A 14,615-nucleotide genomic window follows, 5' to 3' on the forward strand; every position below is an offset into this window, starting at 1 on the left:
GCTAGTTTGATCTTTAGTGTTTTTATGCAACTTATTGAGCCATTTATGTCATTAAAAGGGTAATTCAACCTGTATTAAACTGATGCTTCAGCCATTATCCTAATTTTTAATTGATAATATACCCCAAATACGCCATATTTAGTAGTTTCCTGAAACCCTTTACCTGTAGCTCAATGTGTTTGATGGGAATAATAATAATAATAATAATCTCTTTGATTTCTGGTAAACTGAGCTGGTCCTGGTTTACAACAGAAAAGTCTACAATGTCATGGTGGGAAAAAAATAAAATATTTTATATTTTGGTGTTTATTTACGAGACTAAGTAGACTACAATGTACTGAAGCTCATAAAAACATCTCTACCATCACTGTGAGGGGCTGAGGACTGTTTTTATAGCAGGATCTGTATCGCGCGCGGGATTGGGGGGGGCGCTCGTGCCAGCTCGCACATGCGCACTCGGTGGGAAACAACGGTTGAAAACGGGCAGCTATGCCGCGCGGTGCAGAAAACGAGCCGGACGCGTCCGCTTGGAACAACGGCCGGTGTAGCGGAGGACTCACCCGGGGACTGCGGGACCGGGAGGCTGCTGACAGGCGCTAACGGGCGACTCTTTCCCCGGGGACAACCTTCCTCCTGAGAGCGGCGGGGCGAGCGGTCGACGAATCCGCTCCTTCTCCCCCCTCTCCTCTCTCCTCTCCTCGCCTCTCCTCTGCTTTCGGCTCCGCTAGAGAGACACACCGAGACAGCCAGCTATGTCGCTGCTAAACGTGTAGGATTTATCCCGGTTGTCCGTTGTGTTTGTGCCGACTGTAAATAAAACTGAGACGATAAGCGACCACAGCGGGGTTCAACTATGGTTCTCCGCAGTAGGAGATGTCTTCATAGCTGCTGTATGGGGACGTTATGTTTGCAGTTGTTGCTGTGGATTTTATGCGCCGTGAACGGAGAGGAGCAGCCGTTCAGCGTGGAGGTAAGAGCCGGGACCGTTATCTGTTGACATGGCAGCAGACGTTGCTCCCTCCGTCCTGCTAATATTGTCTTCTTTCAGGGGAATAATGTATCTCAGCCCATGTTTCACCAACAACAGGGTCTTTGTGGGGGGAGATGCCCAGCTGGGTCGTACCTCCATCCTCTTTTTCCTCCACTTTTTTGAATTCTCTCTCTGGAGGAATCTCATTTCTCTCCCCACCTCTCCTCTTGTGTGTGTGTGTGTGTGTGTGTGTGTGTGTGTGTGTGTTCTGAAAATGGACCAGCATTTAAGCTGAGAAAAACAAGGAGTTGCTTATTTTCACCATAATTTGATAGAAAATGTCCCCAGTAGACAGCAGCGAGACCGGTTTAATTTTAGTCAACTGTAATGCTGTTATCTCCCCCTTACATGCCCATGTAATTCAATACAAAGTCAACAGAAATCATCTGTCAGTGGCCAGGTCCTCTGTGTCTCAGAGAGTTTTTAAGACTGAACATGAGAGCCTCCGCTACAGAGCCCTCAGATAATATCACTTTGTGCCTTTTATATGAAAAGCAGCACATGCTCTGAGGCTAAATTCTCCAGAAAGAGATCTGATGGGTTCACAGGCAACAATGTGGGCAGCGAGATGAGATTTTAACTAAAGGGAAAAAGGGTTTTTCTTTTCAAAGGGAGCTTTTTATTCCCATCTGATATCTCGACTTAATGGATTGTTAAAAGCCTTCGGGCTACAAGTGTTGCGCCAATAAACTTTAACACTCAATCAGCCTTTTAAAAGGAATCAATGTTTATTCTCTTTGACTTTTTCTTCCTGTCAAGAACACGAGCGGACCCCAATTTGGGTTTTTATCAAGGGCACATCCGTCCACTTTACGTCCTCTTATTATTTCGACAGCAAAGATCTGCTGTTAAGCCACAGTTGATAGGGCTATCATAAAGTGTGACACTGCCAACCTTCCTCTCCTGTCTCTCACACTTGGCTGCACACACAACACACAGACACCACACAGGAACATCCTGGCATGTCTACTGACAGTCATTTAAGTCCTACATCCACATATCCACATGATTTGCAAGCTTGGCATGCCACACCGTTCCCTTTGGAGAGGCAGGGAGCAGATTCAGTCCAGATGCTACAGGTTATTCAGTGAGAATGTGCAGGCATACATGACGGAAAGAGGAAGAAAGTTAGAGAGATGTAAAAAGGTTTGTTTCGTGCACTGCCTTGATTATTGTCTCCTAACTGGGCCAAACAGACGTCAACCAACCCGAGCATTTCAACGAGATCTAGCCTCGACATTATTAAAAATGTAAATAAAGGCGATTATTGATAACGGCCGGCGTATAATCACAGTCATAGTTCACATTCCCCTCTCCCACATCCTCTGCCCTCACTTGTTATTATCCTACACAATCCCTTGCATCCAATTTCTTCTCAAAGCGTTTCTTTGTGGTGCTTACATGTGAATGCACTGTAGTCAAAGAAATCTGAGCGCTGCTGTAAGTCAGTCTTTGGCAGCCAAGTGACTCCCGAGCAAAGATATGAACTTGTAAACCCACTGGCTTTTTGAATGTGTGAGATGTGTGCTCAGCCCTGTGGGTAAAAAACGTAGAAAACGCCAAACGCCTTATACTTTTCAAAAAAAAAAATCTAAGACTCCATACATCTCGGCATGTATACGAGTAGAGACGCCATAAAATAAGATGTTCTGACTGTATGTTGATGGCAGCCTCCCGCTATGCCTCTGTCATGTGTAGACACCGCCGTGCTCTCACTTCAGTCGGTGACTTATCCGCTGAATAAATGTTGTTTCAGTAGTTGCACATCTGTGATCACAGTGTTTTTAGCTCCCTGACATGATAGCGTGTGTTAGAGGGTTTCAAAGCCTCCACATGTCTTGGTTTATGGCCCCTGATTTAACCATCATCATTGTCTCGGGTATCCTAGAGGTGAGAGGACTCCGTATGCAGCAGGAGAGAGTGCGACACATTTTATCTCTGTTATATCCTCAACAGTTGAGGTGCCTTTTAGCAAACTTGATGATTTTCGTTATCTGATTATTTCCATAATTAATGGAGGAATCTTTTAGTCCTTAAAATGTCAAAAATTCTGAAAAGCACTCTTCACAATCTCCCAGAGCGACGTTTTCAAATCGCTTCTTTTGTACATAAAACAGTCCAAAACCTGAAACTCTTCATTTGCTGTCCATAAATGACAAAGATAGGAAGCAAATCCTTAAGAAGGTGCAACCAGCAAATGTGCTTTTGCTGAAACGATTGTCAGAATAGTTGGTGTTTAATCTCCTGTCGAGCAACCTTTACAGGTTTGAGCATCGCGCTGCCAAACGTATCTGAGTGACATTGTACTGGCAGCTTTCTGCTGTAAATGTGGAAATGAAGACTGATACAAATTCAGCTGGCTTTAAAACAAAACTTTAGTTGACCTTGGGAGACAGTTGAAGCAGGACAAAGCGATGTCCTGAAATGTGTCGTACTGTAAGTGCTGTATAAACAGTGTTCAGCCCAGCAGTGTTATGTTGCAGCCAGGCAGCGGTCTGCAGCCAGAAGGGTGACTGATGTCTCATGTGTGTCTGCGATGGTATAAACAGTTTGTGTGGACTGCAATGAACTGGTTTCACTGGAGCCACATACTGGACTTGTTATGACTGTGTGTGTGTGTGTGTGTGTGTGTGTGTGTGTGTGTGTGTGTGTGTGTGTGCCACAGGTTACAGAGGGTAATAATGAAGAGAGAGAGAAGAGTGTTCCCGCTAAATGACAAGTGTGGTCTGAGGTGGGAGGTCACCCAAACCTGCCCTGTAATTGCGGGTCAGACTTGCGGTCTTTCAGAAAACTTTACCCTTTATGTTGGCAGCTGTAGCGCCGACTTCCTGGATTTGACTGCATGGCTGAGTTTACTGTATTGCCAATTTTCTCCTTTCTTACAATTTTCTTTGCTCTGGATGACATTTTACTGAGTACAGCCTGTCGCCGGGTGATAAAACAAGTAATTAATATGAACTTGTAACACCTCTCTTCAGTCTAACACTATAGATCAGCCAGCCGGTGCTTACTGCTGAAATATTTCTGAAAAGCTCCTCAGCTTTTGTTTATCCGATTGTCTTCCCTGAAGAAGTAATTTTCTCTGCGAATTAGACAGTGTCATTAACAATGGCACAGTCACGACTTAATTTCATTTATCTCCTTGTGAGTGTTATTTTCTGTTTCAATCCATATTGATTTTATATGGGAAAATAACGACTAGTGCGACAGCCGGTCAAGTCGTTTGGACCATTTTCTCTCCAAGGCCAAATACTGTATGTGGTAGGTAGCCGAGTAATTCAGTGGTAATCTCTTTTTCCTCTACGTGTTTGACAATGTTATTTACACCCTTTTAAAGCCGTTTTGCTGTGAAGCTCCAGAAATGTTTTGTGGTCACAAAACTTCACCAGACTTTCCATCACCATGAGGGTGAGTAGATAATGACTGGACTTTCATTTTTGGGTGAACTTATCCTTTAAAGGTACTAGATGTTTAAAAGGCCGATATGATAACGATGGTTGGAGAAGGAAAAAGTAAAGAGCAGATAGCCGATTAATTTGATTTGCATATCCTCCATGCAAAATGGTGACATACTCCTCCGCAGTCGGTGGATGCTGCGCAGCCATTGGCAACTATCGGAGCAAAGTTCAGCCAATAACAATAGTTCTTAAAAGGTCCTATCGGCACCGGCATTGACCTCTAAAAGGTACGGTGTGTAGGATTAAGGGAGCAGTTGAACACCCCTTGTCTCATCCTCCCCTATGGTGGCCGCTAACAAATCCAAAAATAAAAAAGAGAAAGACTCTCTGGAACCAGTGATTTGAGCAGTGATTAAGAAAACAACAGTTCTCAGTTTCAGTTGATTATGCCCCAATGAAGACATAATTATGACTATTATATTCCATTTCTGACCCTCAGTCCCACACACTGGACCTTTTTAATATTGCATAAGACTTTTCTCCGCTCACTGCCAGCCTGAACTGTGTCCATCGTCCCATTTTGTCTAAAGTGGTTGTTTTGAACTGGTGCTTTGAGGCTTTCGCTTCAAGATACAACATCATATTTAAAGGCCAAGTGCACTACTCTTAACTCTTAACCCTGTGCTGGGTTTGCATTGGATTGATGCTACCCTGAAATCTATGGTTTGAGCTTTGAATGCAGGCACAGAGCGACCGATATGTACATTTTAAGAATTTACAAACATTGCAGTGAAACAGGAATATATTGATCTGAAAAGCTTTTGTTTCCATCTGTGTCCAAAAATTGCCTGGTTACATAAAATCCTCGTTGTATCACTCACAGCTGTTTCCGTGCTCTGTAGCCTACCATCTTCTCCTTCTGCTGGGATTTGTGATATTTTGACTCATGGCTGATTTTTCTCACCACAGTAGCTTTCTCTAGGAACACAACAACAACAACAACGAGGAAGCGCCAGAGCCTCATGAGCATCACACTGCCTTGGTTACACTCGGCGTTTCACATAGAGGCATCAGGTGCAGCGCTCTGCTCTGAGTCACATTAAGTGTTTGAATCATGCCACTGTGCTCACCAGAGACTAAGCAAAGTTGCGTAGTCAAAGGTAATCTGCTGTACAACAAAGCGAGCGCAAAGTTGCTCCAGTGTACTCCCATCTGTTAACACATCCTGTCTCAGATGGATGAATGAATTAATGAAAGCTGGTTCAGGCAGACTCCGCTGACAGTCTACTGTAATTATTAACTCCACCAAGGATTTGATCTGTTCCCTCTGTTTGTCTGTCAGTCAGTCAGTCAGTCAGTCTGTGAGGTATCTGAATAATCAATGATCAGTTTTCCATGAAATGTGGTGGACAGACCTTGTGTCATGAAACAATTGATTAGATTTTGGTCATGATCCAGAAGTGGAAACTCAAACATTAGTCAGTCATTGACTTTTAGCCACAACTATGAAACGAATACAGATAGACTTTTGGTTACAAGGTATGAAAGATGCCAAAATCGATCAATGTAGGAATAGAAATGTGTCTTTGGGTGTAACAGTTCTTTGCTGCTTTTTTTACTGTTATGGATTAAAAAGCTGTACCCCGCACTTGCTGTTACAGATTTAATTGTAATTTGTCTGGTTGCAATAATGGTATTTCCCTCAAAATGATTAATTTGTTGACTGAGTTTTTTCTTTTTCAATTGTGATATTATTAAAATCAATTATATTGTGTCTTGCTTTGTTGGAGAGAGCTGGATGAGAAGAGAGATACAGCTGGTGCCCCATTAGCTTAGCTTAGCATAAAGAAGAAATTCAGCTTTAGATGTGCTGGAAGGCACATTATTACCCTTTGACAGAGCCAGGCTATCTGTTTTCCATCGTTTCCCAGTCTTCATGATAAGCTACGCTCATCACCTCTTGGTTCAAGCTTTAGATCTAATGTACAGACATTAGAGTGAGTGAGATTTGGCAAGCTATTTAATTCATATTCTAATGAAAAGGGGGCAGCATATCACCAGAGTAACTGCTAACTGCAGCTGCTGCTAGCTGGTTAGCATGCTAACGTCAGTAGATATCTGTGCAACACAAGTCAAAATTGCTATTTTTTCCACATTCTGTTGATAATTTTCATTAATTTCTAAATGTTTTTAACAAAAAATCTTACATATTGTACATTTCTAATGACTCCAAACCAATTATAGTTAAAAGTAAATTACAAGTATGTGATGTAATGCACAGCAGGAGCAAAGTTCATTGAATTAAACATCAGTTTGTTGTTTTATAGAGTACATTATCTCCCATATGATGATGTACTGCATCACCCAGCCCTGCTGCAAAACTATGAGTCACATACCACTGTAACCACTGTAGCTGTTTTCAGCACTATGCTAATGCAGAGCTCACTCCTGTGCAATGCAAACTACTTAGTTCTGTTGTCACTATGTGGAGAGATTCATTCCTGTCACAGCTCATGTTACCAGTTGGCATGCTCAGCCTCTGAGTGGCATCTGAGTAATGGGAAGCAACTGGTGTGAATGTGAATGTGTGTCTGAGTGTAAGCAGTTGTAGCTTCTTTGGTTCCGTCTTCTCAGTGTTTGTTGCCAGTCACACTTACATGGGACAGTGGCTGCTCTCGGTAGGTAGCCACAGTCCTGCTGATGACAAAGACAAAGACTGAAATATTTACTCTGCTGGACTGAACTGAGGCTTAAATATAACTGAATGCAATTCAAAACAGTCTGAAAGATCTTATTTGCTATTTTTGGTGATAAGCGTTCACTGGCATGGTGTTTTTGTGCTGCGTTTCCCAGAAATCACTTGGCAGTCACACCAATGTCCATGGTACTTTGGTATGTTTTGACTTGAAATTTTCTCTTAGTGAGGCTTAAATGTTCCTTCACTTTCCTGTGCCATGGTGGTTATCAGCACTTATATTAACTACTTAACTACACAATTGTTTGAAATAGTCACAATTTGAACAAATTTAACAACTAGAACTTTTAATTTCTATAAAGTAGATGTACATTGTTGCTGATGTTTCCATGCAGCCAAATTTTCCTCCTACATACAGTACATTTTGTATGTATGAGCTTACCTTCTGTCTGAGTGCTTGCAGGCCTATTCATGAGTGTATTTATACTTGTGTGCTCTGCCCTCATTTCTCACTGAGCAATCATATGGATTGCAATAGCACACACACACACACACACACACACACACACACACACACACACACACACACACACACACACACACACACACACACACACACACACACGCACGCACACTAACACAGTATTCTTGACGTCATTTGGCTTTGATAAGAGAGCAGATTTCAGAGCCACTGGGGTGTCTGTGTCAGTCTGTTCACCCAATCCTAGAGAAATACACAACACCTGCACTGACCTAAATGATTCATAATCACACACACTGACACACAAAGACACAAATCTTTCCAAATCTTCCTCCCTGCATGTCAACACGCAGTCTTTCTCTCACTGAAATGTATCTTTGGTCACAGCTTACTGAGCTGTTCAATCTTTAATGTGACTGACAAGTGCAACATTAGATGATGCCAATGGGGCATCACATGTAAGGCTGTCAATTAAGCTGTTGACAGAAGCGCTCAGGGACATGTGTGTGTCTGTGTGTGGGTATTTTTACACTACACAGTTTAGTGAGTCATGTCAACTGTTGCAATCTGTTTCTGCGCACACTAATAGAATCTTATAGCAGCATGTTTGAATATATGATTACGCCTCACCATGAAATGAACATAAGTAGAATATCAATCAGCTGTATGGAGGTTTGGTCTTGATTGAGATTTTTCTGCATCAGCTGATGTCAGATATCATACTCCAGACAATTATCTTTTTGTCGTTTTCCAACATCTGAAGTCTTCAAAATGCTTTGGAAAACCCCCAGAAGATTATCCACCAGAATAGGCACTGTTCTGATCAGTATGTATGATCAGACTGTGACATTTTTGGATGACATTTTTGTGACATTTTGTCCTAATGGGGCCACTGAGATGGTGAACATGGTGTGCATTGAGTATTTTCTGTGCGTGTGTCTGTGTGGGCGCTGGCGGCTAAATATGCAGTAATACACCGTTCAACCTCTGCAGTGATCTCATTGCTTTGGGGTCAGGAGGTGCAGATGATAGTTTCAGCATCATCATTTTTGAAATTTAAATTCAAGGAGAGCAGTTAAATTATGTGTGTATGTGTGTGGGTGCATGGTTACTGGTGTGGGCAGGAATGCTGCGGTTGCCTTGACGACCCTGGCACACTCGCCAGTGGTTCGGCGTGTAACCGATGAATAATTCAGGGCGGTCAGAGGCGGCAGGCTTTCCCATGAAGCCGGGATCATGTTCCCACGAGTCACCTGGGCTGAGAGCTCTGGTCACTCCCGAGTGCTCTGTCCCAGCTATGTTACTGGAGAGATGGAGACACTTTTTTAACCCCTCCAGCTGCCATCGCCCAAGTGTTTCGTGATACAGTCAGTGTCCACTTGCATGGCATACAGATCTCTGCTTTGCTGAGTAGTGGTGTAATGGAATACAGTTGAACCATCATGATCTGTTCGTAGTTACATTTGACCGGCCTCATTTATTTATTTATCCGAAAAATTATCGGATCTGAGACTCAAAACCATGACTGGATCCGAACAGTGAGCTTTGTAATCTGTTGCACTGCTGATTTAGAGAAATAGTGAAGTAGAAATGTTGGAAAAGTGACATTTGCCTTTTCTCACTGCTGTAACCCCTTTAAAATTGAAACAACTTATCTAATACATATTTACATAATTCTTTTAATTAAATGTCAGGGCAGGAAAGATTAAAACATCTTTCTTCTTTAACTGATTTCTTAACTTGGTTCTAATTGGTAGACCTGATATTTGTGGTGTAAAACTTCAAGGTCTTCTCCTGCTGAGTTTCTATCCTTGCAGGGAGCTAATTGTATTCACTCGGCACCCCTGGGTGTAAATCATTCCCTGATTAGATGAGTAGAATGAAAACCTGGAGGGCTCATAGGCAAGTACTGACAGGAAGTTGCCCATAGCAGAGAAATGCGTTGGCATTTAGCAGTCTTCAGGCAGTTTTAAGGCAGCGTCTCTGTCCTGCCAAGTAGCACACCTGTGTCACTTGATGTTTGTGAGATTCTAGCGAGTAGCATATGGCTCAGAGTAACCACCAAACCTGCTAATTTAAAATGAGACATTATTCTAGAGTTTGTTACCATTCTCAGTTTTAACAAATGGATCTTCTGAATTATGAAGGAATGTATATAAAGATGAGATCCTAAATAGTGTGCACTCATTGTGAGTCCATTAATGCCGATATGCATTGCTTTGTTCTCTGCCCAAACTGCCAGACTATAAGTCAGATACTGTGTAGTCATATACGTACAGTACGTTTATACATAAATTGTTAAAAACATGCAGGGACAGTATGTGTACTCAACTGTTAAATATATGAGGTACAGTTGTCTCCTCGTTTCCATTCAGCCCATAAACCCTTTCTGAGTAGCTCAGGCTTGTAAACACACACTCTGCTCTCAGCAGTGGTGTGTGACAAACCTGCTCTGATCACAGGCATAAATGAAGAGATTTTATAGACCAGTCTGAGACTAATTACCTCTGATATTGCAGTGTGTATCACAGGACCCAAAGGTGTTGCAAAAACTTGGGAAATAACGTGTAATTCCAGGCACTGTCACAGAAATTGATGTATGCAAGGACATGCAGAGGAGCCAGCAGTGTTGAAGTCAAGGCCACCTAAACCAAGACCAAGACTTGGAGGTCTTGAGACCAAGTCAAGACCAAGATCAAGGCAGGACAAGACCAAGTCAAGACCAAGACCAGTGTGAGTCCCACAGTGCATAGCACACTAAAATGTGGAACATGTACATGTAATGCAAACCATAGGCCATGAAAGGAAATCCAGACTCTTCTTTGTCTGAGACCCAGACGAGGCAGAGTAAAAATGCAGTTGATTCCGAGACGAGCTGGACGAAAAGTGGTCTTGAAACCAGACTTGAAACCAAGACCAATTCTCAGTTTTTGTTTCTCTCAAACTCACTTTATGGCAGCACTTCCCAACAAAGGACTAAGAATTGGTGACACTAACAAATATAAGCCATGATATAAGTCTTGATTTTTCATTCTTGCCACGATCTTTTCAGTCATTTTTTAAGCTGCTTTAATGTCAGAAAGTCCTCCCTCACCATCCGTCTAAAACCAAACTTCCACCTCTACAACTAAGCATAAAGAATTAATGCACATGTGATCTGCAGCCACATGCTGTCTGTAACCCGAGGGGACCGAGCTCCTATCAGCTGATCGGTCACAAACGTCAACATCAGCAGCCACTGCACGTTGCCATGCCGACGGGGCTTCCTGAGGCATTTCTCATCCATAATGGAGTGATTCCATCGCCTTACAGGTTGGCCTTTTGATGGCACCCATCGGCTAATTAGCCCGCCTTCTGCTCGTCAGGTAATGGGCCAAGCCGGCTGGTTGGGAGGTGTTCTGGGGACATGAATGCTGCGGGTTCACCCCAGTTCAGCGCATGTGTGAGGCATCTGGATGAGGACAAGGCTTGTGAGTCACTTCAGGACGAAGCCTACTCTTCCACTTGGTAACTCTGCATGTTGCTCCCCTGATGTGCAATGGTGGTAGCAGAGTCTCAGTTTACCTGAGATGACATTGCTTTGGTTCTCTGCTGACAGGTTCTATGTAGCTTTGGCCGTATAAATGCGCTGAAGTGTCCTTTTAGGGGAGATATGAAGGCCATGATTTTAAACCACAAGCAGTTTTTTTTTCATAGTGTGACAAAAGTGAAGATGAAATGCACTCTGTGTGAAGTCTTGTGTAGAGAAGGGAGGTGAGGCCGAGTTCTTCCTGCATCAGAAGCATGAGAGAAATCTACTTCAAAGTGAAGTGAAATCAAGTGTGGACGACCCAAAAATAGGCACTGATGAATTTCAGAAACTTTAGCCTTCATCGGGGCACGCTGCTGGACTCTGTATCTGTGCACTTAAAATCAATCTGAAAACTTGATTTCTGGAGATGTTGAACCTCATTATTGCACGCCACTCTTTAAGGAACAAACACTGTTTTTCTTACTGCACACATTATCCGATTACACACAGGAGACTTATTGTTTTGTTCACAATTGGCTGGTTTCATTTGCATGATGATGTGGGTGAAAGTTTTGGTAAATGCATGAATGGATTGAACAAACACACCAAATTTATCACTGGTTCGTTTGAACATTTTTATCTGATGCCTAAATGTATTTCCCCTCGCCATTTTGCACTATATGACATGTCTTTGATCTGTATCCTTTGTCATTAACAGTCCTTTTGTGTTCTCTTAAACTGATTACATCCAGTTGCATGTCATTTCTTACAGCCATTTAGCGAGTGAGACCCTTGGCCTGGCTTGGACCAAATAATATATACTAACTCTAAATCTGATTAATTAGCACGTCATAGTTTATTAATCCTCACAAAAAAACTGTATTGAAATGAAAGTTAGGATTTCACCATTGGTTATTTGCTTGCTCATTGTTTCCAGTCCCTATACTAAGCCAGGCTGACTTTCTACTAGCTGTAGATTCATATTTAACAGTCATTCTTATCGCCTAACCCCTTGCAAGAAATTTAATTTTCCGTATATGCACAATTATTTTTCGAATTGCCGTAGGCATTATGTTGTCCTTCTATCCATCCGTCTGTCCCATTCTTCTGAATGTGATATCTAAGAAATGCCCTCAGGGAATTTCTTCAAATTTGACGCAAACTTCAACGTCCATCCCGTTCTTGTGGATTCAAGGATGAACTGATTAGGATTTAGTGGTTAAAGGTCACTATGACCTCACATTACTACCATTCTCATGAACGCCATATTTCAAGAACACATGGAGGGAAGTTCTTCAAATTTGGGACAAAATGGTTTGCTGATATTGAGCTTCAGGTGATTGTCGTTGCATCACGTTTCTCACCGGACATTATTCACTGGAATCATACATGTCAATATAGTGATTTCACCAAAGACTACATTTACCTTTCATTACATTCCTTTTAAAGTCTTTGTTACATAGGCTATAATATATGTGTCTGGGCAGACATGGATGTAAACTACAACTTAACTGGTGCGTAAAGACAGACAACCTCGAGGCAGTACATCAAGTTTTGTATTGGTGTAAGACAGTGTGTCAACTCTAAATGGGCAGGAGCGTAAATCACCGGTGTATCATTTCCTGCTTTGATCCAGAGGAGTGAGCTTCAGATGTGAACATTCATCTTGATATCTCCTCATCAACAATTCATGAAGCTTTTCTCCTCCTGTTTTGATCTGATGCTCTGGTCAAAATAATGATGGTGCCTGATAATCGTCCCTCTGATACTTTACCTCTTGCTCTATTTGCAGTAATGTTACTGCGGTAGCCCAGTGAGCCACTTGTCATGCAGCCATGGATGAAGTATGGTTACCATTCTGCATCATTATTATTACATCAACAGGGAGTCCAAATTACAGCTCTATTGAACAGCACCGTCTATTCTTACAAGCTTCCTTGTTATCTGCAGAGAAGACGGGGAGGAATTTCTGTCTTATTGAATAAGGAGGCTGTCGAGCTGGAGCCTCCTGGTCTCTAGACTCCTTACATTGGCTGAACACCGGGACCCATAGATCACAGAGAGAAAGAGCGAATCGATGAGAAATAGAAGAGGGAGGATGAAGAAAGAGATAAGGACTGATAGGAGAGCAAAAGCTAGAGGAAAGGAATGGAGCTTGGTGCTGATTCAGCAAAGCATCTACTCTTAAGATCCACTCTTCCGTCTCTAGGATTAAAGGCAGAAGATGGGTCACTCTCCTGGAAGTAGTGAAAGAGTAGGAGACACAGCTTCAGTCAGCTGTGTTGTACTGTAGGCAGCAGTAAACATTTGTATTGTTGTTGAGCTATTCTTCTATAACTTTTTGATCATGGAAGTTTTCTGTTTGACTGATAGCCTGAGGAAAGACCAGCTCGTCACCCATATCGGTCGACAGTGAAAGCAGCTTACTACGACCCATATTGATGTGTCTTGTTAGGTGGTGACCTCTAGGGACGTAGTTATTATGACAGCACTAAAGTATGAAGTCATGCGAAGAAGTCCACATAGGGAGGAAGTAGATGACAGACCTGGGTCGAAAGGGCACATGACTTTTACTCTCAAGGCTGCTGTTCATGTCCAGTGTGAAACCAAAAGTAAACAGTTAGTTATTTTATCCTGCTAATACAGTTAAGTTACACCACGTTCATGATGTAACTGAAGTTATATAAGTAACATAGTTATTTTAACCTGAGCCACAATGTTTTCCTCAACCTAGGAACGGGTAGTTTTCTTGCCTTAACCTAACCAAACATCTGTATGACAAAGGTCCTGTACATCTGTCACAGCAAAGTTACAGTTAGGGGCTTTTGTCTCATCTTTTTCTGAACTTACTAACTAACCAAGGTTACTGCTTTGGAAAAAGAAAATGAATACATAAGGTGGGAGAGGAAACAACGCTGATGATGTCTCACCCGGGAATTCCATTGGATGCATGTACGTTGCGGAACAGCGCCTTTACGGTTTAACTCCGTACCACATCGTCCGGCAACACCCACCGGCTGCGTTTTGAGTGCAGCACGGCACATCATTGCCGGACAGCTGGAGTTGCAAGACCGAGGAGTTCCCGCGATAATTAAAGAATCATGCGCGACCGCAGTTATACGTACATGTTATGAACACAACAACATAAAGTGTTCCCAACTGAAGGATTAGAAAAAGTGCTTGGATTTGTCTTTGATTTTGAAAATTATCCAGATGTTATGTTGTTGTTTCGGTGTGTGGCTTCCTGTCTGCTCTGTGCTGAATTGCTGCATCCGGCAGAAATAGAAGCCTTGCGTATCTGCTAGTGTCCGGAGCTGCAACGCAGTAGATACACCACGCAGCGGAGCCAGTTGAAGTCAAACCACCATTTCAAACCAAAGCCTGTCACCAATGACTTTATTTTCATTTTTGGGTGAACTATTCCTTTAATTTGGAAAATGTTGCTAAAGAAGAGGCGCAGAGACTTGTTGTCACCGTCAGTGTACAAAGTTTGACTGAAA

General features: G+C 42.5%; 1 protein-coding gene across 4 annotated transcripts in view; it reads left to right on the plus strand.

Annotated features, from left to right (window-relative positions):
* The first annotated feature begins 468 nt into the window (after positions 1-468).
* Positions 469-14,615, plus strand: part of LOC311249762 (matrix metalloproteinase-16-like) — a 73,418-nt gene continuing 59,271 nt past the window's right edge. For all 4 annotated transcript variants that reach the window (XM_084341065.1, XM_084341067.1, XM_084341066.1 and 1 more), the window contains exon 1: positions 469-970. In XM_084341065.1, coding sequence (XP_084197191.1) covers positions 854-970 — 117 coding nt within the window. In that variant the 5' untranslated portion in view covers positions 469-853. The remainder of the gene's footprint in view (positions 971-14,615) is intronic.

Source organism: Pagrus pagrus (genome assembly GCF_965226575.1).
Source record: "Pagrus pagrus genome assembly, chromosome: 20".
Taxonomy (NCBI): domain Eukaryota; kingdom Metazoa; phylum Chordata; class Actinopteri; order Spariformes; family Sparidae; genus Pagrus; species Pagrus pagrus.